Source organism: Pteropus medius, unplaced genomic scaffold (genome assembly GCF_902729225.1).
Source record: "Pteropus medius unplaced genomic scaffold, Ma_sr-lr_union100, whole genome shotgun sequence".
Taxonomy (NCBI): Eukaryota; Metazoa; Chordata; class Mammalia; order Chiroptera; family Pteropodidae; genus Pteropus; species Pteropus medius.
In genome coordinates, this window is record NW_024350325.1 from 8,108,649 (window position 1) to 8,130,754 (window position 22,106).

The window sequence follows — 22,106 nt, forward strand, 5'->3', positions numbered from 1 at the left end:
AGTTGGAGCACTTAATTCTTTTCCATTTGAGGTACTTATTGATGGGAATGTAGTTGTCATTCTTTATTCCTGTTTTTGATACATGCTTTTCTTCTTAAAGAAGTCCCTCCAACATTTCCTACAGGTTTGGTAGTGTTAAATTCCTTTAGCTGATTTTTGTCTGGAAAACTCTTTATCTATCCTTCAACTCTAAATGATAGCTTTGCTGGATAAAGTATTCTTAGTTGTAGATCCTGGGTCTTCATCCTGTTGAATATAATTTTTTTGCCTAGCCCTTCTGTCCTGCATAGTTTCTTTTGAGAAATCAGGTCCCAGTCTTATGGGTTTTTCCTTATAAGTAACTATCTGTTTTTCTCTTGCTGCTTTTAATATTCTTCCTTTGAATTTAACCTTTGGCATTTTAATTATGATGTGTCTTGGTGTGGGCCTCTTTAGATCCCTCTTTGGAATTCTCTGAGCTTCCTGGGGTTTTATGTCCATTTCCTTCACCAGGTTAGGGAAGTTTTCCATTATTATTTCTTCAAACAGCTGTTCAACATCTTGATTTTCTTCAGTTACGCCAATCAGATGGATATTTGGACCCTTAATAGTGTCCCATATGCTCCTTAAATTATTTTCATAGTCTTGGCATCTTATCTCTTGCCATTCTGATTGAGTGTCCTTGACTTTCCTGTCCTCTAGATAGGGCATTTGATCCTCTTCTTTCTTCACTCTGTTTATTCCATTTAATATACTTCTCATCTCAGATAATATGTTCTTCATTTCAGACTGGTTCCCTTTTATAATTTCCATTTCCATTTTTATGTTTTTTATCTCTTTGTTGAAGTTCTCACTGAATTTAACCAAAAGTTCATTGAGCATCTTTATAACCAGTGTTTTGAACTCTGCATCTATTAGATTACTTGTCTCCATTATATCTGGATCTCTGTTCTGTTCTCCCATATGGTTTGTTTCTTTGTCTTCCCATTTTGGCTGCTTTTCCATGTCTGTTTCTATGTACTAAGCAAAGCTCCTAAGTCTCCTGGTCTTATTAGTGTGGATTTGTGAAGTAGGTGTCCAGTAGCACAATCCTAAGTGGCGCTCAACTATAGGACAAATTTAGCTCAAGCCTGTGGCCCTCCAGGGCCACCTGTTAAGATTCAGCAAGCAACCCACAGATGCTGTGCTTATAGTTGCCTCAAAAGGCCACACCAGAAACCGAGGCCAGCTGCCTCCAGTGTGAGTCTAGGCGCTGCTCAGCAAGGAGCACCTGACTCTCTAAAGATATACCTGGATGTGGCTTGGGTGGGTCCACAAGTTGGGGGAGGCGGGGTTTCAGGGACCTGAAACAGAGCGACCTCTGTTATCCAGTCTGATGATCTCATGGCAAAGGTGGCACTGTGTCCTCGCACTAGGAGCGGGGAGGGCTCAACAGAGAACACTAGATACTGCCAGCATTTCTGTACAGAACAAGTCTCACCTCGGCCCTCACTCCACCAATGTCTCCCTGTAAGTCTCTGGTGCCCCCTGTGTGCAGTGGAATCAGCACTGGTACTCAGAGTGAGCAGGTCCATCACTGCGAAAATCCGCTCATGGACGAGGCCTCTTTAAGAGGCATCTGCCGCTGCCGCAGCCTCTGTCTCATCAGCCACTGGAGACCAAGTCACCCCACATCCTCACCCCGTCCTACCTTCTGCTGTTGCAGAGTGCTTTCTTGGATTTCTCCCTAGTTGTATGGCTTGTTCATCAAGATCCCAGGCGATTTTTCCTTGCTGCTGCTCCTTGTTTCCTTCACAACTTTGATTTGGTTGCCAGAGGGATAAACAGAGCCTCTATCATCTGTGCCATTTTGGTTGCCCATATATGTTAGCTTTTAATTTTATTTATGGTGTTTTTCTATCAGACAGAAGCTTATAATGTAGTTACATTCACCTTATTTTCCTTTATTATTTTGTGGGATTTTTTTTCTCCTGAGAAATCCTTTTCTGTACTAAGGTTCTGTCTTTTTTTCCAAAAGTTTTTAAATTTGGCTGTTCTCATATAGCCTCTTAATCCAACTGGAATTTATTTAGACTACCATATAAAATGGTATATACTTTTATTTTTATATGATTAATCACTTTCCCCTGCACTATTTATTGAATAATCTATCTTTTCCTCACTGATTTGTAGTGATAATGATTATAACTATTATTATTATTCAGTGTTCACTAGATATAAGGTAATGTTCTGGGATCTTAACCCATATTAACTACTAATCCTCACAATGGCTCTGAGAATTAGATATTGTAATTATGCCCAAAGATGAAACCACTGAGGCACAGAGATGTTAAGTCATTTGCCCAAGGTCACAGAATTCTCACCCAGGCTTTCTAATTCTAGAACCCTTGTGCATATCCAGTGGGCTAACAATATACTATGTCATATGCATACAGATGTATTTCTGGTTCTCTATTCTGTTCCATTGGTCACTTTGTCTATCACTGAACTGGTACAACACTTTCTTAATTGCTATTATTTTATAAGCCTTGGCAGCTTTTTTGGTGTTTCTAATTTTCGGATCAGCTTCAGCTTATCAGGCTTCACAAAAATTCCTATTAGAATTTTATCTGTAACCTATTGAATATATAGATTGGTTTGGGAAAAAATAGATACCTTTATGATATACGAGTTTTCCTATCCATTAACAAGGTCTGTCTCTCCAATTATTCAAGTTTTCTTTGATGAATTTCATAAATTTTTCAGTAATAATATAGAGATGTAGAGCTTTAGGTTAGGCTATTTTGGGGTTTGCTTTTTTATTTTGTTTTGTCACTTTTTCCTAATACCTTTTTAAAAATGAGCTATTATTCTTATATACAAATGCTATTGGTTTTTATTGATTGATCTTATACAACAATCTTGCCAAACTCCTATAAGTTCTAAAAGTCTCTAGATTCACCTGGATATTTTATTTGGGCAATCCTCATCTGTAAATAAAGGCAATTTTATTATTTTTTTCCTTTTAGTTTTTGGGCCTCTTCATTTCTCTATCCTGTTTTATTGCATTTTTGTAGAACAGTCTATTATAAAAGTGATTAGAAGCATTTATTTATTTTTAGAAACTTTTAAAGTAGGGAGCCTTGTCTTATTTCTTATATTAATGGGATGCTCCTAAAGTCTTATCATTAAATTTGTGTATACTTTAGGTTTTTAATACTTCATTTTATTCAAATTAGGATGTTTCCTTTTATTTCTAGTTTGCTAAAAGTTACAGTATTGAATATTATGAAATGCTTTTTTTCTGTATCTCTTGTAATGATCTTCTGGGTTCTTTCCCTCTCTCTGGCCATGCACAATGCTGGATGGTTTATATTTTTTTTTTTATCTGTACAATTTGATGATTTTTTAAAATCTCAAACTTACAGAAAAGTTGCACATACAGTATAAAGAATTTTTTGTGTTGGAATCATTTGAAATTAATTGAGACATCATGTGTTATCTTTCTCCAATACTTTAGTGTATATTTCCTACAAACGAGGACATTCTTTCACATAATCACAATATTACTATCAAAATCAGGAAATTAGCATTAATAGATTGCCACCACCTAATCCTCAAACTGCTCAGATTTCATCAATTGTCCTAATAACTTTCTTTATAACAAAAGGTTCTAGTTCATGGATTGCATTTAGTTTTTATGTCTGAAATATTCTCCTTTTAGTCTGCTAGTAATATGTTAACATGCTTATTTATTTTCTACTGTTAAACCATTCTTAGAGTAACACTATTTGGTCATGATGTTTTATTCTAAAATACTGTTAATGTTAATTTGCTACGATTTTTAGTTAACTTTATTAGTATAATTTATATAAAACAAAATGCACCTATTTTAAGTATATAGTTTGGAGAGTTTTAAGACATGTGTTTACCAATTAACCACCACAACCATCAAGATAGAGAACATTTTCATTACCCCAGAGAGTTCTCTCATGGCTCCTTAGAATCACATGCTCCCTACCCCTAGTCCCTATAGATTGATCTGGTCTTTTCTTGAATCTCACATGAAAGGAATCCCACAGTATGTATTCTTTTGTTTCTGGCTTCTTTTGCTCAGTGAAGTATTTGCTTAGTACAGATTCTTTCATGTCGTTGCATGTATCTTCATTTTGTTCCTTTTTATTTCTGCATAGTATTACATTGTGTGGATATATAACAATTTGCTTATCCATTCACCTGTTGATAAACATATGTCTTATTTCCAGTTTGGGAACATTAGGATAAATCTGCTATGAACATATGTATATGGGTCTTTGTGTGGAGAAGTGCTTTTATTTCTCTTGAGTTAATATCTAGAAGAGGAATGCTGGGTCATAAAGTATGTTTAACTTTAAAAGCAATTGCTTAATTTTACACTTCTACAAACAATGTGTAAGAGTTTCATTTGTTACGTATCTTCTTTGACACTTGGTATTTTCAGTCTTTTTCATTTTAGCCAGTTTAGTGAATATATATTGGTGTCTTACTGTGGTTTTAATTTGCTTGAGCACTAAGGATATTTAAAATCTTTTCATGTGCTTATTCAACATTTGTAAGTCTCTTTCTATGAAGTATCCAAATATTTTGCCCATTTTTAATTGAATTGTTTGTCTTATCATGGATAAGTTGTAAGAGCTTTTTCTATAATCTGGGTACAATACAGAAATGTATATTTCCTATATTCAGATATACATATTGCTAATATTTTTTCCCAATCTCTGGCTTACCTTTTTGTTTTCTAAACAATGTCTTCCAGAGAGTGAAACGTTTTAATTTTGAGGAACTCTAACTTGTTAATTTTTTTCTTTATAGTTTCTGCTTTTTATAAGAAATCTTTCCTTTTATGCCCATGTCATAAACATTTTATGTTTTTCATGCCCTTGTTATTTGAGTATATGAGCATAATGTTGATCTTTAATTCAGAGGTAGATTGAATTCTTTTGGTTTCAAGTAACACAAAGAAATAAAAGAGGCATTGTAATAAGGTTGCAGAGGTATTTCATGGCTCCTGAAGGCAGGCATGCAGGTAGGTCTAAGAAACAGGACCTGGAAAGCTATCAGGAACCCAGGATGTCCTCTCTAGCCCTCGTTTTTTTCCTTCTCTGCAGACTGGCTGGCTCTGACATGTGGCTCAGAGTCTGTTCCACTTTCCTAGGATAGGGAATCCGATTGGCCCGGCTTGGGTTCAAGGCCCCAGACAGGTCCAGTTAGTCATTGGGGGTCAAGGTTGTATAGTAGAAAACATGCCTGGGGATTGGGGCCACTTCCAAAGAAAAGAGTATCATGTGATCTGCTCACACACTTCAAAAGGTGGTCATTGTTCTATCCCCAACTCATCTTCCACTCCTGTACTTTTTAGTACATTTTCTGACTCTAAACTTTCAGCGTTACTTCTTGCATACTCTGAGCTTTTTCTTTTCTCCATCTGCAGCTGTATTCTTCAGCACTTGTGGAATGTGAGGATCAAGATCCATGTAATCATGATAGAAATTTTGATGTGGAAGCAGTAAAGAAAGAAATCAATAGAGGAAGGAGGTTGGTGAGTATAAATGATTTTACTACTCATATAAGACAAGCAGATCCTGGGGAGGGGCAGCTTTCAAAAGAAAGTCTATTTGAATAATAAACTAGGCATAGAGATGTGTCTTGAAAAGCTGAAGGAAATAGGACCTGTATTGGAGATTCTTATTTGACTGAACATTTAATATTTTAAAATAAACTATAACACTCTTCATCAGCAAAGTAGATATGAATTAGAATGGTTTTGGCTAAGTAGAAGGAACCCAGCTCAAACTGGTTTTAATAAAAAAGGTGCTTATTTTCTCACTTAGCGAGAGGAAAAACTGTCTTCAGGGTTGGTTAATTCACTGGCTCAATGTTGTCATCAAAGGCCCATCATCCTCTCCGCCTTCCTGTCCACAAAATCACTTGGTCCCTTATGGTCACAGAGTGGCTGCAGGCAGCAACTGAAGTGTCAGGCTTTCTTGTTCCTGTCTATGGAAGGAGAAAGTTCATCCCAAGCATGGAATAAGAGGCCTTCAGAGAGTCTAATTAGGGCATACCCCTCTTTCTGTTTAATTTCTAGAGGTGACTAACTATTCAGCACCCCACTTGGAGCTGGGGTCACCCCCTCCCACCCACCCACCCCCCCCTCCCCGCCCGGGAAGGGAGATTGCTAACCTGTTACCCTAGTGGGTCCATTACTAGACTTCCTCTATGAAAGGCCCTTCATGGCTTAACAAGCGGCACAGCAAATACAAGTACCCAGAGCCTGGATCAGCACCACAGTAAGGTTCATGATCTGAGACAAACATTTATTTAGCCCTTACAAGTCGGCAGCATGTATGTGGGCAGTTTCTGCACAGCCTGATGTGTTCTGAGAGGGGTCCGCACAGGGCACTCAGGGAGCAGGCACCTCATCACAGTTGGGGCTCAGGAATCCTTCCTAGTTGGGTGAAAGTGAAGGTGAAGGAGGGGGAATTCCTGTGCCAAAGTGTAGGAGGCAAGAATGACATGGCTCGTAGCTGTAGCCTATGGCTCTCCATTCTCTTCATGGAATTCCATAGGCTGTGCCAGAAGGCATGAAACCATTCCCTGTTGTTGGATAATGGGTTGATTCCGGTTTTTCACTTTAACCATCAATGCCACAGTAAACATCTTTGTACAAAATCCTTGTGTACTTGTTTGAGTGTTGCCATAGAGCATATTTTCCAGAAAGGGAATGGCTGAATCAAAGAGAATTCCCTTTAAAATTTTTGAAACATGCCACAAACTCTCCCCCAGAAAGGTTGTACCACCTTATACTTCTATACATGGTGGATGAAGAGCACTTTTCCTAGTTCTTGACTTAAATGAGTATCACAAACTTATTAATTTTTGCCAGTCAAAAGAAGGTTTTGTCTTGCCGACCACTAGAGAGGCTGAACATTATTTCTCTTCAGGCCTCCCCCAGCCTCCCAGCTCGCCCGGCTCCCTCAGTTCTCTAACGACCCCTTTACAGTTAGAGGCGCCACCTGGTCCCATGGTCTAGCGTTGCGTCACTCTCCTCCAAACGCCCTGGACTCCCTCTGCCTAGTGCCCACACCACCACTCCCTTACCAACCTAGCAAAGCCCTAGCTCTCATGAAACACATCTGTGTGCTGTCTGCATAAGCTGAGTAGCACCCACATGTGAACAGTTGGGAACGACTGGAGAAAACCCCAAAAATGTGTTGACTAACCTTAGATTCATGGCCACACACCTCAGATGGACCCTCAATACTTCACCCTCCACCCTCCACATTCACTGTTTCATGTGCTCTCATCTCTCTTTAAAACTTCTCCCCACTTCAGCTTCCTATCGCCAAATTAATGACTACACCTGATTTTTTAAAAATAGACTTTATTTTTTAGAGCAGTTTTAGGTTCACAGAAAAATGGAGGGGAAGGTACAGAGATCTCCCATATGTCCCCCACCCCCACACACGCACAGTCTCTCCACCATTAACATCCCCACCAGAGGGTACATTCAGTACAAAGTAATGAACCCACATTGACACCCAAGGCTCAGTTTACATTACAGTTGATTCTTAGTGCTGTACATTTCTTTGCCTTATTTTTACTGAGAAAATAGAAGCCATTAGATAGGAGCTCCTACTATTCAAACCACCACCCACCCACCCCTGTTCCACTGCCAGCCTTCCTCCTGTCAAAGCTAACCGTCCTCCTGGACTTTCGAGCCAGCCCCCTCCCCTTCTTAAGGACTAGGTCCCTGCGTTTCCCTCCATCCTCTTCACATCAGTGTTTCCCCCTTTCTATTAGATTATTCCCTCTAGCATGTAACATGATCAATTGATCATGTCATCTTTAAAAATCTCTCCATTATATACATAAATACTGGTAAATTACAATGTCATTCTTCTGTCCTTAGTTGACCTTTTAGCAGTATTCATCGCCGTTGTTGGTGCCCTGCGTCTTGAATCACACTTTCTTCTTTGACCTCCTGGACGCACTCTCTTAGCTTATCTCTTACCTTCTGGCTGCTGCTTCCCAGGTGCCTTAGCTGTTTTTCCCCCTCTGCTCAACCTCTAAAGTTTGGAGTGCCCAGTGTTCTGTCCTGGGCTCCTTCCTCAATCTGAACAGCCTTCCTGCATGACCCCATCCAGTTCTCATGGCTTTAATATATTTATGCCAGTGACTCTATATCTCTCCTGCTGGAAAGCTTGATGTGGGGAGAATCCACCCAGAGCTTCTTGTCTTATGCCACAAGAAAGAATTCAAGGACACAAGAAACAGCAAGCAGGAAAGCACAAGTTTTATTAAAGTGAAAGTACACACTTAAGAGAAAAGTGCAGGCAACTCTGAGAGCAAGTAGCCCTGAACTGTCTGGATCACAGGCTTTGTTTTTTGGGGATGGTGGGTAGAGACATGGTACTTGCAATGTAGGCGACATTACAATGATATTATGATTAGCCAAAGCTGAACAAAGGACAAGGGAAAGACTCTGGAGCCTTATCAGGGAAGGGGGTGGGGGTGCAGTGTTCCAATCTATCCATCCTGCCTCCCGTTCTTGGCTTGTTTCTCATGCCACCTGGAGGGGATGGTGTAACCTTGGGCCTTCTATCCTGTCTCCTGTCTCATGTTTCGTGGCCTTGGCTTGTTTCTCATGCTGGAGTCTCATGCTGACTTGGAATCCAAACAAGGAGAGTGTTGAGTAAGGGACTAAGGAAAAATTCCAGAGCTGCATCCAGGAGGGGAAGGGAAATTTCCCTAGGCTAACTGTCCTGCCTTATCCCCAGCCCCGACGACCAACCTGACGTATCAACACGGATATCTAATAGCATCTCATGTTAAAATGGCCAAAAAAGAACACAGTTCTAATCCCTACAAACATGTATATACACTCCCTCGAAACCTATTCACTCCTTGCCTCAGTAAACAGCACATCATCTATCATCATCATCTACTCACCAACCTCCCAGCCCAGCATCAAGGCCATCAGTGCCACACTACAGACTGGGTGTCCTTCACTTCTTGTGTATCACTGATCCATCATAGAGAAGTTGCTGGTCTCCCTCACTGGACAGTTGCTGGACACCACTGATAGTTGTCCTGCTCTCTCCTGCCCATCCCTTCCCCAGCCCATTCTCTACACAGCAGCCAGAATAGTGTCTTAAAATAGTATTCAGTTTGTGCTCCCCTTGCACAAGGCATTGTCATCTGCAAACTAGAGATGACATAGCTCTTAGTGGCACAGCTGAGTTGCCCTTGCCACAGGCTCGATGTCCCTAACAGAACCCCATGCCTAGAGCTGGGCAATTTTGAGATCTCTTTTAAAAAGAGAGAAGATTAAAAAAATTTTTTTAAAAGAGTTTTCTGCTTTTAATCAAATCATTACAAAACAATCCATGATAAGCATTCTAGTTAGCTGAGAGGCCAAATGTAAGTACCTGATGTTTGTAGCTGAGGACATTAGGACTGCCAACTTAAAAATAATATTTAATGACATGTTTAACTTTTAAATTTTAACAAAGATTATGAAAAACTTGTGCTTACTCAGCAAAATCTGTTCTTCTGCAGAAATGCACATATTGTCGTAAAGGAGGAGCCACTGTGGGATGCGATGAAAAATCCTGTAACAAGAATTACCACTTTTTCTGTGCCAAGAATGACCGTGCAGTTCTACAGAGTGGATCTGAAGGAATTTATAAGTATTTAATAAACAGTTTTAAAGCCATATTTGGGGGACCGGAGTAAGGAATAGTTAGATTAAGGCAAGGAGATTTTTAAGCTAATTTTATGCAAATGATTTCCAAGTAAGAACTTGGTTTGGAGATGCCCTGTTGAGAATCAGACTCCACTACACCTTCTCTAAATGTTACTGTAGGAAGAAAATAAGCAGGGTTGGTTTGGGTTTCTTTGTAATCTTCCTGCATCCTTCTTTTCCTGCTATGAAAAAGCATCGGTTGTCATAATGACGTGAGTGACCTAATGGGTAGCCACGAGACTGGGAACCATTTCACTGTGCTTTTTTCTACAAACAAGAAAGGAGCCTTGCTTGTTAGCCACAGCCCATAGTTTATCCATCCAGTCTGCTGAATAAATGAATGTCTTTTCCCATCACTATCACCACCATCTTACCTAGAAATAGCTTCTAAAAATGATAGAGAAACAATGCAGCAAATATTGTAATCAGTCATTAAGTCCTTAAAAAAACTTTTGTTTGTCTTGCCCTTTGGCTTTTAAATTTTGCTTTATGTCTTTAGATAATTCTTTAATGTTAATTTTGATCTAGTAAAGCATATTTCAAGTCCAATAGAATTATATTTGTTTTATCTGAGAAGAAACTTGAGCTTCCTTCTGATGAAAGGTTTTAGTTCAGTTAAATAATTATACAGTTTAGTCGGAAAAACTCAGTAAGGCAGTTGTTAACTGAATTGATTCAGGTCATGCTAAGTTAACTCTTGTTTTGTATGTAGACACAGTCTAAAATATGTCACACACAGTTGAAGAAAAAATCCGTCTTAAAAACAGTTTTGACCTATTTAAAGTTATGAAATGGAATGAAAAAGAGAATGATGGTCTGAAGTTGAAGAGCCAGGCAGACGTTTCTCACTTCTTTAGGGCATATCTATAGATACTGATTGACATTTAAATTTCAGTGAAATACATATATTTTTTCAATTTTAATATTCTGACTAATATGATACTATAATGAGAATATTATTTTTAATATGATTTTTATAAAATATGTCATATTCCTAAATGATATTTTAAAATTCCATACAGAGGATAGATGTTTTCTTTCCTGTGGGCACATATCTCCAATTTTATCAAAGTGTTCCAGCATTACTTTAGTTTATTAATTTAGCTAATAACAGCTTACTTTATACCAGGAATACTTCCAAATACTTTATGAGTTTTAATTTATTTAAGCCTTATAACAGCCCACTAAGGTAGATACTGTTATCCCCACTTTCCAGATGAGGAAACTGAGGCCCTGAGAGACATAGTAATTTATACCAGGCCACATCGCTGGTAAGTGGCAGAGCTGAGCTTCAGGGCTCTGGAGCCCTTGCTCTTCAGCACCAAAGCCTCTTTAAGCCTAGGAGCCATACGTCCTAAAACGATATGGGCATGCTTACTATTAAAAGAAGTTTGTTAAATAATTTTAAATCTGATTCAGAGCAAGTTCTCCAGGTATTTTGTTGCTTGAGACTAGAAAAGAATTATGTAAATTTGTTAATTTTGTATTGTACTTCTTTTTATATTTGATTTGCTGGGAAACTTATGGCTTGTAATATTCTCAGTTTCACTTTTTTATCGAAGTATCATTGACATGCAACATTATATTAGTTTCAGGTATACAATATAATGATTTGGCATATGTATACATTATAAAGTGATCACCATCTGTCACCATACCATTACACAATTTTTTTTCTTGTGATGCGAACTTTTACAATTTACTTTCTTAGCAGCTTTCAAATTTGTAAGACAATATTATTGACTATAGTCACAATGCTGTACATTATATCCTCGTGACTTATTTATTCTAAAACTGAAGTTTGTACCTTTGATCCCCTTCATCCATTTCACCCACATCCTAACTCACCTACTCTCTGGCAACCACCACCAATAATCTGTTCTCTGAATCTATGTGATTGGCTTTGTTTTGGTTCTTTTTTTTTTTTTTTTAGATTCCACGTATAAGTAAAATCGTACCATATTTGTCTTTCTCTCTCTGACTTATTTCACTTAGCATGATACTCTCAATAGCCATCCATGTTGTTGTGAATGGCAAGATTTCATTCTTTTTTTATGGTAATGTAGTATTCCAGTGCGTGCATGTCTGTGTCTATGCGTGTGCATGTGTGTGCACCACATCTTTATTCATTCATTAGTAGTTGTTTTCATTTCTTGATTATTGTAAAGAAAGCTGCAATGAACATTCTTTTTGAATTAGTGTTTTTGTTTTCTTCAGATTAGTACCCAGAGTGGATTATATGGTAGTTCTATTTTTAATTTTTTGAGGAACCTCTATACTATTTTCCACAGTGGCTGCACCAATTTACATTCCCACCAACAGCGTACAAGGTTTCCCTTTCTCCACATCCTCACCAACACTTATTATTTCTTGTCTTTTTGATAATAGCCTCCTAACAGGTGTGAGATGATATCTCATTGTGGTTTTGATGTTCATTTCTCTGATGATTAGTGATATTGAGCATTTTTTCATGTGCCTGTTGGCCATCTGTATGTCTTCTTGGGAAAGATTCTCTGCTCATTTTTTAATCAGATTGTTTGGAGTTTTTTGTCATTGAATTGAGTTCTTTATATATTTTAGATATTAACCCCTTATCATATGATTTGCAAATACCTTCTCCCTTTCAGTAGGTTGCCTTTTCCTTTGTTGATAGTTTCCTTCACTGTACAAAAGCTTTTTAGTTTAATGTAGTCCCATTTGCTTATTTTTGCTTTCGTTACCCTTGCCTTTGGAGTCAGGTCCATAAAAACATCCCTAAGACCAGTGTCAAGGAACTTAATGCCTATGTTTTCTAATAGGACTTTTATGGTTTCAGGTCTTACATTCAAGTCTTTAATCCATTTTGAGTTCATTTTTCTGTATACTGTAAAACAGTGGTCCAGTTTCATCCATTTGCACATGGCTATTTAGTTTTCCCAGCACCATTTATTGAAGAGATTGTCCTTTTCTCCATTGTACATTCTTGCCTCCTTTGTCATAAATTCATTGACCATATATGCTTGGGTTTGTTCCTGGGCTATTATGTTCCATTGATCTATGTATTTGTTGTTATGCCACTACCATACTGTTTTGACTACTATAGCTTTGTAATATAGTTTGAAATCAGGAAGTGTGATGCCTCTAGCTTTGTTCTTTTTTCTCAAGATTGCTTTGGCTATTTGATATCTTTTGTGATTTCATACAAATTTTAGGATTATTTGTACTATTTCTATGAAAATTTTATTGGAATTTTGATAGAGATTACATTGACTCTATAGATTGCTTTGGGTAATATGGGTATTGTTAACAATATTAATCCTGCCAAATCATTAGCATGGAATATCTTGTTTATGCCTTCTTCACTTTCTTTCATCAGTGTCTCATAGTTTTAAGTGTACAGGTCTTTCACTTCTTTGGTTAAATTTATTTCTAGATATTTTATTCTTTTTGATGCAATTCTGAATGGGATTATTTTCTTCAATTCTCTTTCTGATAGTTCATTGTTAGTATATAAAAACAAATTTTTTACATTGATTTTGTACCTTGCAACTTTGCTGAATTCATTTATTCTTTTTTGATTGTGGAATCTTGAGGATTTTCTATATATATAAAATTATGTTAGTGACTGTTCTACTTCTTCCTTTCCAATTTGGATGCCTTTTTTTTTTTAAATTATTTTTTTAATTTTTTTGGTCTATTTCCTCTGGCTAGGACTTTCAATTCTATGTTGAATAAAAGTAGCAAAAGTGAGCATCCTTGTCTTGTTTCTCATCTTGAAGGAAAAGCTTTCAGCTTTTTGCCATTGAGTATGATGTTAGCTGAGGGTTTATTATATATGGCCTTTACTATGTTGAGGTACATTCTGTCTATATCCGCTTGGTTGAGAGTTTTTATCATAAATGGATGTTAAATTTTGTCAGATGCTTTTTCTGCATCTTTTGAGATGGTCATATGATTTTTGTTCTCCATTTTGTTAATGTGGTGTATCATGTTGATTGATTTGTGGATGATGAACCATCCCTGCATCCTTGGAATAAATCATACTTGATTATGGTGTATGATCCTTTTAATGTATTGTTGAATTCAGTTTTTGAGTTAATTTTGGTGTGTGGTGATAGACATCAGTCTAGTTTCATTCTTTTGCAAATGGCTTTCCAGTTTTCCCTGCACTTTTTATTGAAGAGGCTTTCCTTTCTCCACAGTATGTTTTTGGCTTTTTGGTCGAAATTATTTGCCCATGTAAATACTGATTTACTTGTAGACTCTCAATTCTTTTCCACTGGCCATGTGGCTGTTTTTCTGCCAATAATATGCCATTTTGATTACTGTCGCTTTATAGTATAATTTGAAGTCGGGCAGTGATGCCTCCAGCCTCGTTCTTTTTCTCAGAATGGCTTTGGCAATTCAGGGTCTTTTCTCAGAATAGCTTTGGAAATTTGAGGTCTTCCATACAAATCTGATGATTTTTTGTTCAATTTTTTAAAAAATTGCCATTGGGGTTTTGATGGCGTTTGCTTAAATCTGTATAATGCTTTAGGTAATAGGGTCATTTTAACTATGTTGATTCTTTCAATCCAAGAACACAGAATAGCTTTCCATTTCTTTGTATCTTCTGCAATTTCTTTTAATAGGGTCTCAGAGCTTTCATTGTATAGGTCCTTCACATGTTTTGTTAAATTTATTCCTAGGTATTTTATTCTTTTTGCTGCAATTGCAAAGGAATTATTTTTTTCCACTACTTTTTCTGACACTTCATTATTAGAGTATAGGAACGCTATGGATTTTTGAACGTTGATTTTGTATCCAGAAACTTTACTGTATTTGCTTATTGTTTCCAGTAGTGTTCTTGTGGAGTCTTTAGGATTTTCTATATAGAAAATCATGTCATCCACAGTGACAATTTGACTTCTTCACTTCCTACTTGGTTGCCTCTTATATCTTTCTTTTGCCTGATTGCACTCGCTAGGACCTCCAATGTTATATTGAATAACAATGGCTATAGTGGACAGTCGTGCCTTGTTCCTGATCTTAGAGAGAAGGTTTTTAGTTTTTCACCATTAAGTATAATGTAGGCTGAGGGTTTGCATTTATGGCCTTTAGTATGTTAAGGTACTTTCCTTCTATACCGATTTTGTTAAGTGTTTTGGTCATATATGGATGCTGTATCTTGTCAAAGGCTTTTTCTGCATCTATTGATATATGATTCTTATTTTTTAATTTGTTTATGTGGTATATCACATTAATCGATTTGCTTATGTTGAATCATCCCTGTGCCTCTGGGATGAAGCCCACTTGATCATGGTGTATAATCCTTTTAAAATGTTGCTGTATTCAGTTTGCTAGTATCTTATTTAGGATTTTTGCGTCTATGTTCATGAGAGATATTGCTCTGTAGTTTTCTTTTTTGTGTTATCTTTACCAGGTTTTGGTATCAGGGTTATATTGGCCTCATAAAATGAGTTGGGAAGTATTGCCTCCTCTTCGATTTTTTGGAGGAGTTTGAAGAGAATAGGTATTAAATCTTCTTTGAATGTTTGGTAGAATTCACTGGTGAAGCCATCTGGTCCTGGACTTTTACTTTTGGGTATGTTTTTGGTAATTTTTTCAATTTCCATACTGCTGATCGGTCTATTTAGATTTTCCAGATCTTCTTGATTCAGTCTAGAAAGGTTATATTTTTCTAAGTCCTGGTCAATTTCTTCTAGGTTATTAAATTTGGTGTTATATACTTTTTCATAGTATTCTTGCATGATCCTTTGTATTTCTGTGGTGTCTGTCATAATTTCCCTTCTTTCATCCCTGATTTTGTTTGTGTCCTTTCTCTTTTTTCTTTAGTGAGTCAAGAGTTTGCAATTTTATTAAGCTTCTCAAAGAACCAACTCTTTGTTGTATTTATTTTTTCTATTGTTTTTTTGTTTTCAGTTTCATTTATTTCTGCTCCAATTTTGATTATTTCTTTCCTTCTGCTGACTTTAGGCTTCATTTGTTCTTCCTTTTCTAGTTTTTTAAGATGAAGCATTAGGTTGTTTATTTGAGCTCGTTCTTGTTTCTGGAGATAGGCCTGTAATGATTTGAACTTTCCTCTTATGAATGCTTTTGCCATTTCCCAAAAGTTTTGCTATGTTGTACTATCATCATCATTCATTTCTATGTATCTCTTGATCTCTCTTTTTATTTCTTCTCTGACCCAGTTATTCTTCAGTAGCATGTTGTTTAATCTCCATGTATTTGTGGTTCTTCCCGCTTTCTTTTTACAGTTGATCTCCAGCTTCAAAGCATTGTGATCAGAGAATATGGTTGGTATGATTTCAACCCTCTTATATTTGTTGAGGCTATCTCTGTGTCCCAGCGTGTGGTCAGTCCTTGAGAATGTTCCATGTGCACTAGAGAAGAATGTATAAGCAGCTGTTTTGGGATGGAATGCTCTGTAAATGTCAATTATGTCCAATTGGTCTAATGTGTCATTTAAGAATGTTATTTCCTTATTGATTTTCTGTTTAGATGATCTGTCCATATCCGAAAGTGGGGTATTTAGGTCCCCCACTATGATAGTGCTTTGGTTTGTTTCTCCCTTTAGTTTTTTTTAGTAATTGCTTTACATATTTTGGGGCTCCCTGATTGGGAGCATAGATATTAATAAGCGTTATGTCTTCTTGGTGCATGATTCCCTTTGTCATTATGAAGTGTCCCTCAGTATCTTTCTCTACCTTTTTTATTTTAAAGTCTATTTTGTGCAATATTAGTACTGCTACTCTTGCTTTTCTTGAATGCCATTTGCTTGAAATAGCATTTTCCACCCTTTCACTTTGAGTCTATAATTTGTCTTTGTGGCTGAGATATGTCTCCTGGAGGCAGCATATGGTTGGGTTTTGTTTTTTGGTCCATTTTGCAACTCTGTGCCTTTTTATTGGTGAGTCAGTCCATTTACATTTAGGGTGATTATTGAGATATGCGGTCCTCTTACAGCCTTTTTATCTTTTGCTTTCTGGTAGCTCCATGTTTCCATTGCTTCCTGTCCTTGCGTTTCTGTTTTCTTTATTTTGGTTGGCTTTTGTGGATTTTCCCTCTGATCCTTCTTGTTTTTTGTTATATACTTCAGCTCTGAATCTTTGGTGCGTAGTTACCATTATGAATATGTAAAGGATAGTTATATATATATATACAGTCGTCCATTTTCTTCTGCTCATGCCTTATCTCCATTCCCTTTTGCGAATATGGATCTTTAAACCCCCTCCTTTCAGTCATTGTTGTCTCAGTTTGTCCCTATGTATATTGAACGTTCATTACTATCTTGCTATAGCAAATCTCTTCTTATTGTTTAAGCTTATAATGCCCTGTTCTTAGTAAGGGTTGTACTCCTCTGCTTCTATTTGCCTGATAGTCACCTTACTCCTAATTATGTGGGGTTTTTTTTTGTCATTTTGTTTTAGGTGAAATGACCCCTTTCAGTATTTCCTGTAGTGCAAGCCTCATAGTGGAGAATTCCTCAATTTTTATATGTCTGGAAAGGTCTTTATTTCTCTTTCATATCTGAAGAAAAGCTTAGCTGGATACATTATTCTTGGCTGGTATTTTCTTTCACTTAATAATTTGAATATTTGATTCCACTCCTTTTCTGGCTTATAAGGTTTGTGCTGAGAAGTCCAACGATAACCTAATGGGTTTTCCTTTATAGGTTACTGTCTTCTTTTCCCTGGCTGCCTTGAGAATTCTGTCTTATTGATTTTTGATAATTTTAATACAGTGTATCTCGGTGAAGGCCTTTTTGGGTTGAGATAATTGGGTGTTCTGTTGACTTCTTGAAATCCAGGCTCTATCTCATTCCTTAGATTTGGGAAATTCTCATCAACTATTTGACTGAAAATCCTTTCTAGTCCCTGTTCCTTTTCCTTCCCTTTGATAATGCCCATTATTCTATGTTTCCTCTCCCGATGGTATCAGATAGTTCTTGTATTTCTCTTTCATTATTTTTCATTCTTCAGTTTCTCTCTTCTTCTTTCTGATTTATTTCAAAATATCTGTCTTCAATATCACTGATCCTTTCCTCCATTTGGTCGACTCTATTTCCCAAGTTTGCTATTTCATTTTTCAGCTATTTCAGTGTGTATTTAATCTCCAGAAGTTCTATTTGGTTCTTTTTGAGGGTTTCAGTCTCCTTGCTAAAGAACTCATTCTGCTCATCTAGTTGTTTTTTCAATTTCTGAAATTGTTGATACAACTCGTTTCAGATCTCACTGAATTTTTTTCAGAAATACCATCCTGAATTCTCTGTCATTTAAGGCAGATGTTTCTATGTCTGTAAGCTTACTTTCTGGAGATTTTTCTCTTTCTTTCTGAGATGCCTCATCACCTTGGTTGTTCATGGTGTTTAATGGACTATTTCTCTGCCTGGGCATTCATGGAAGTGTATTTTGTTGTTTTTTTTCCCCCAGAAAGAAGATTTATTATATAAAGGTCTCTCTTTAGCCTGTTGTAAATAAGGCGTTTTTCTTTTGGTTTCTAGTAGATGGTGTCTAAGCCTCTTGGATCTCTGCTTTTATAAAGCCTCAATAATGCCTTTTTTCCCCTTATAGATTTTTAGTTAGGCTCGCTACTCTCATTCTCAGTCCCTGTCAGTGTTAGCGAGTTTTGGTAGCTTTTGCTCAGATTCCCCTGGGGCTGTGTGGTGTTCTGTCTCAGAAGATATATGGGGAAGGGCTCTCTGGGTTGGGGGTTGGGAGCTGTGGCTCAGCCTTGGCTTTGCAATGACGTAAAAATCGATCTCTGCTGTCGCTGCTTCTCTGCTTTCTGCCCTGATGACTGGGCCCTGCTGCTGTCTGCGGGGAGTTCACAGCAATCCCAGGCAGGGCTGTTTAGGGAGCTCTGGCTGCGAGTGGCAGCTTCTTTATTTCTCCTAGTCCACCGCCCAATATCCAGGGTTCTGACCTGTGGTGGCTTTCATGCATAGATCCCATGCTCAGATGTGCTGGTATGCAATTTGGGTGTTTTTTGTTGAGTTTTAGATGTTCCGCTTATTGTTTTTTCAAGGGGAGAGATCTAGACGTCTCTCACAGTGCCATGTTTCTCCAAATTCCAGCTATAACTTAAAGTTTGAAAAAAATACTGATCACACATTAGTAGAATACTCAATAAAACAATCATTTTGTCATTGTTTTATCAAGTAGTGGGTGAACTTGTGTGCATTTTTAAGTTGAATTTAAACATTCAGAGTTCCTCTTATACATGAGACACCTTGCTAGATGCAGTTAGAATATAAAGAGGAACAAGACATGGACTAAATCTCAGAGAATTTATCACATCGTGGAAGGATTAGAAAGGTCAAAACTAATAGGAGCATATGACACAATGGGAACGAGAGGGGATTAACATGAAACTGACTTGGCCTTGAATTGATAGTTGTTGAAACTGAATGATGGTTGAGAGTATGGGGGTTCATCATATCTCTCCCACTTTTATATATGTTTGAAATTTTTTTTAATAAAAAAAAATTAGCACCTGGCAGACTAAAGTGCTCTGGGATACCAGAACTCAAAGGGTGAGGAGATTAATTTTGATTCGGGGAAGGGTGGGGTTGTTGGGAAGACTTTATAGAGGAGGTGGGAATTGGTGTGAGATGGGAAGTATTCATGCATCTCCATACACAAGGGGATGCTGCATCCTGGGGGTCAGCAACATAGGAAAGGAAGGAGATGTAGCTGAAGGGTGAGGAGGAGGAAAGGTTGGAAAGAAAATGGGGCCTGAGTAGCTCCTTAAATTTCACCATTTCTTTGTCATCGTCTGCTGTTACTTTCTTATTATCTAGGGCACAATTCCAGGCTCATGTAGTTCAAAACTAAAATTTGGGAGAGATGCCTCTTCAATTAGAAAGCTACTTTCCCCAAATTAATGCATGTAATTTTGTGCTATTTATTACTGAAAATCAGGAGAACTTTGCATAGTCAGAAAAAAAGTTGTATATCTTAGATGTTGGATCTTTAGGTGTGTTTATAGTTAAATCCCACTGATCATTATGCATGAACTAGTGACATTCAGAATATCTTGTGATCACTCATTCCTTCAGAGAGTATACTGACCTATCCAAGGTCTGAGAGCACAGAGGATATCTGGCAGAGGCTCCATCTGCTCTTCCTGTAGGACACTAACTTATACAGGTTCAAATAGCATTTTTCCTTTTTTTATTAATTTATTTATTTTGCTTAACTTTAAAATTTGTTTTTACTTTTTCAACTACAGTTGCCATTCAACATTATATTATTTTTATGTGTACAACATAGTGGTTAGACATTTATATAACTTACAAAATGATCTCCCTGATAAGTCTTGCACCCTTGACACAATATACAGTTATAATATTATTGATTATATTCACTAAGTTGTACTTTATGTCCTCATGACTATTTTGTAGCCAATTTGTACTTCTTAATCCCTTCGTCTTTCTACCCAGCCCTGCTTTGTTTTGTTTGTTCATTTATTTTGTGTTTTAGATTCCACATATAAGTGAAATCATATGTTATTTGTATTTCTCTGTCTTATTTTATAATATCCTCTAGGTCCATACATGTTGTCACGAATGGTAAGATTTCATTCTTATTTACGACCAGGTAATATTCCATTGTATACATGTACCACCTATTCTTTATCCATTCGTCTTTTGATTGGAGCATTTAATCCATTTATATTTAAAGTAATTTTTGATAGGTATGTAGTTATTGCCATTTTATTGTTTTCTGGTAGTTGCTTTTCATCACTTTAAATATTTCATGCCAATCTCTTATGGCCTTCAAAGTTTCTATTGAGAAATCAGCTGCCAGTCTTATGGGAGCTCCCTTGTAGGTAACTAATTGCTTTTCTCTTGCTGCTTTTAAGATTCCCTCTTTGTCTTTAACCGTTGGCATTTTAATTATAATGTGTCTTGGTGTGGGCCTTTTTGGATTCATCTTGTCTGGGACTCTGTGACTCCTGGACTTGTATGTCTATTTCCTTCACCAGGTTAGGGAAATTTTCAGTCAATATTTCTTCCAATAGATTTTCAGTTCTTTACTCTTTCTCTTCTTCTGGCTCCCTTATGAAGTGAATGTTGGTACATTTGACGTTGTCTTGTCCTCGTGTTTTTAGATTTTTTTTTCTGTTTGCTGTTCTGATTGGGTGTTTTCTACTGTCTTGTCTTCCAAATTTCTGATTCAGTCTTCGGCTTCATCTAATCTGTTGATTCCCTTTGATGTATTTTTCATTTCAGTTATTGTAGTCTTCATTTCTGACTGGTTCTTTTTATGTTTTCTATCCTCATTTTTATCTTTCCTATCACTTTGTTAAAGTTCTCACTGAGTTCATCTACTCTTCTCCTGAGTTCATTGAGCATCCTTATAACTAGTGTTTTAAACTCTGCATCTGGTAGATTGCTCGTGTTCATTTTATTTTGTTCTTTTTCCGGAGTTTTGTCCTGTTCTTTCATTAGGACATGTTTCTTTGTCTTCTCATTTTGGCTGCCTCCCTGTGTTTGTTTCTATGTATTAGGTAGAGCTGTTGTCTCCCGGTCTTGGTAGAGTGGCCTTATATAGTACATGCCCTGTGGGGCCCAGTGGTACAGTCTCCCTCTTCACCTGAGCCAGGTGCTCCAGGAGTATCCCTTGTGTAGGCTGTGTGATGTTCTGTTTTAGTTGAGCCTTGATTGCTGTTGCACATCAGTGGGCAGGTTTGACTCTCAGGCTGACAGGCTTTGAGGACTGACTGTGACTACAGTGGGCAAGCTGTTGTGCAGGGGCTGATCCTACAGAGCAGGATTCACTTTAGCAGGGCTCTGGTGCCTGATGAGTTTATCCTTTGGGTGTGCCATTTGTGGTGCTAACTGGGTGGTGCTCTGAAGCCGACCACCAGGTACGTTGGTTCTAAGGCCTCTTGGGATGGGCTCTGGTGCAGGCAAAGGTTAGCTGCTGCTGGTATCTGGCCTAGGTCCACCTGGTAGGAGCAAGAAAGTGATCTATGATTGATAGCTGCCTGTGCTGGGCTTGGAAGCACCTGGGAGTGGTTATGCTGTGAACCAAGCCTGGCTCCCACTAGCACTAGGATTGGAGCGGCTTAGCAAGGGTACTGGGCACACCAAGGCCAGGCCCTGCTTGTTTGGGGTTTGTGGACCTTTGAGAGATTTCACAAACATCTGTAGTGTGGGCCCAGGCCAGCAGCTTCTGTGCATTAGCCTCTGAAAGACTTTGGGAGGAGGGTTGTGAATTGGATTGGGTGGGATCTCAGGGAGTCACCAGGGCAGAACCAGTGGTGTTAGCTAGATTCATAGAGACTCAGATTTGGTGCCTGCCAGTGGGTGTGGAGAGGGCTCAACAAAAGAACAATGGCTCCTGTTGGCACTCTAGTCCCAGGAGCGCTTCCTCTC

General features: G+C 37.7%; 1 protein-coding gene across 2 annotated transcripts in view; it reads left to right on the plus strand.

Annotated features, from left to right (window-relative positions):
- The window catches only part of LOC120583855 (histone-lysine N-methyltransferase SETDB2-like), a 96,117-nt gene that overhangs the window by 65,174 nt on the left and 8,837 nt on the right, over positions 1 to 22,106 (plus strand). For both annotated transcript variants that reach the window (XM_039839381.1, XM_039839380.1), the window contains 2 exons: positions 5,429 to 5,536; positions 9,556 to 9,686. In XM_039839381.1, the coding sequence (XP_039695315.1) occupies positions 5,429 to 5,536; positions 9,556 to 9,686 (239 nt within the window). The remainder of the gene's footprint in view (positions 1 to 5,428; positions 5,537 to 9,555; positions 9,687 to 22,106) is intronic.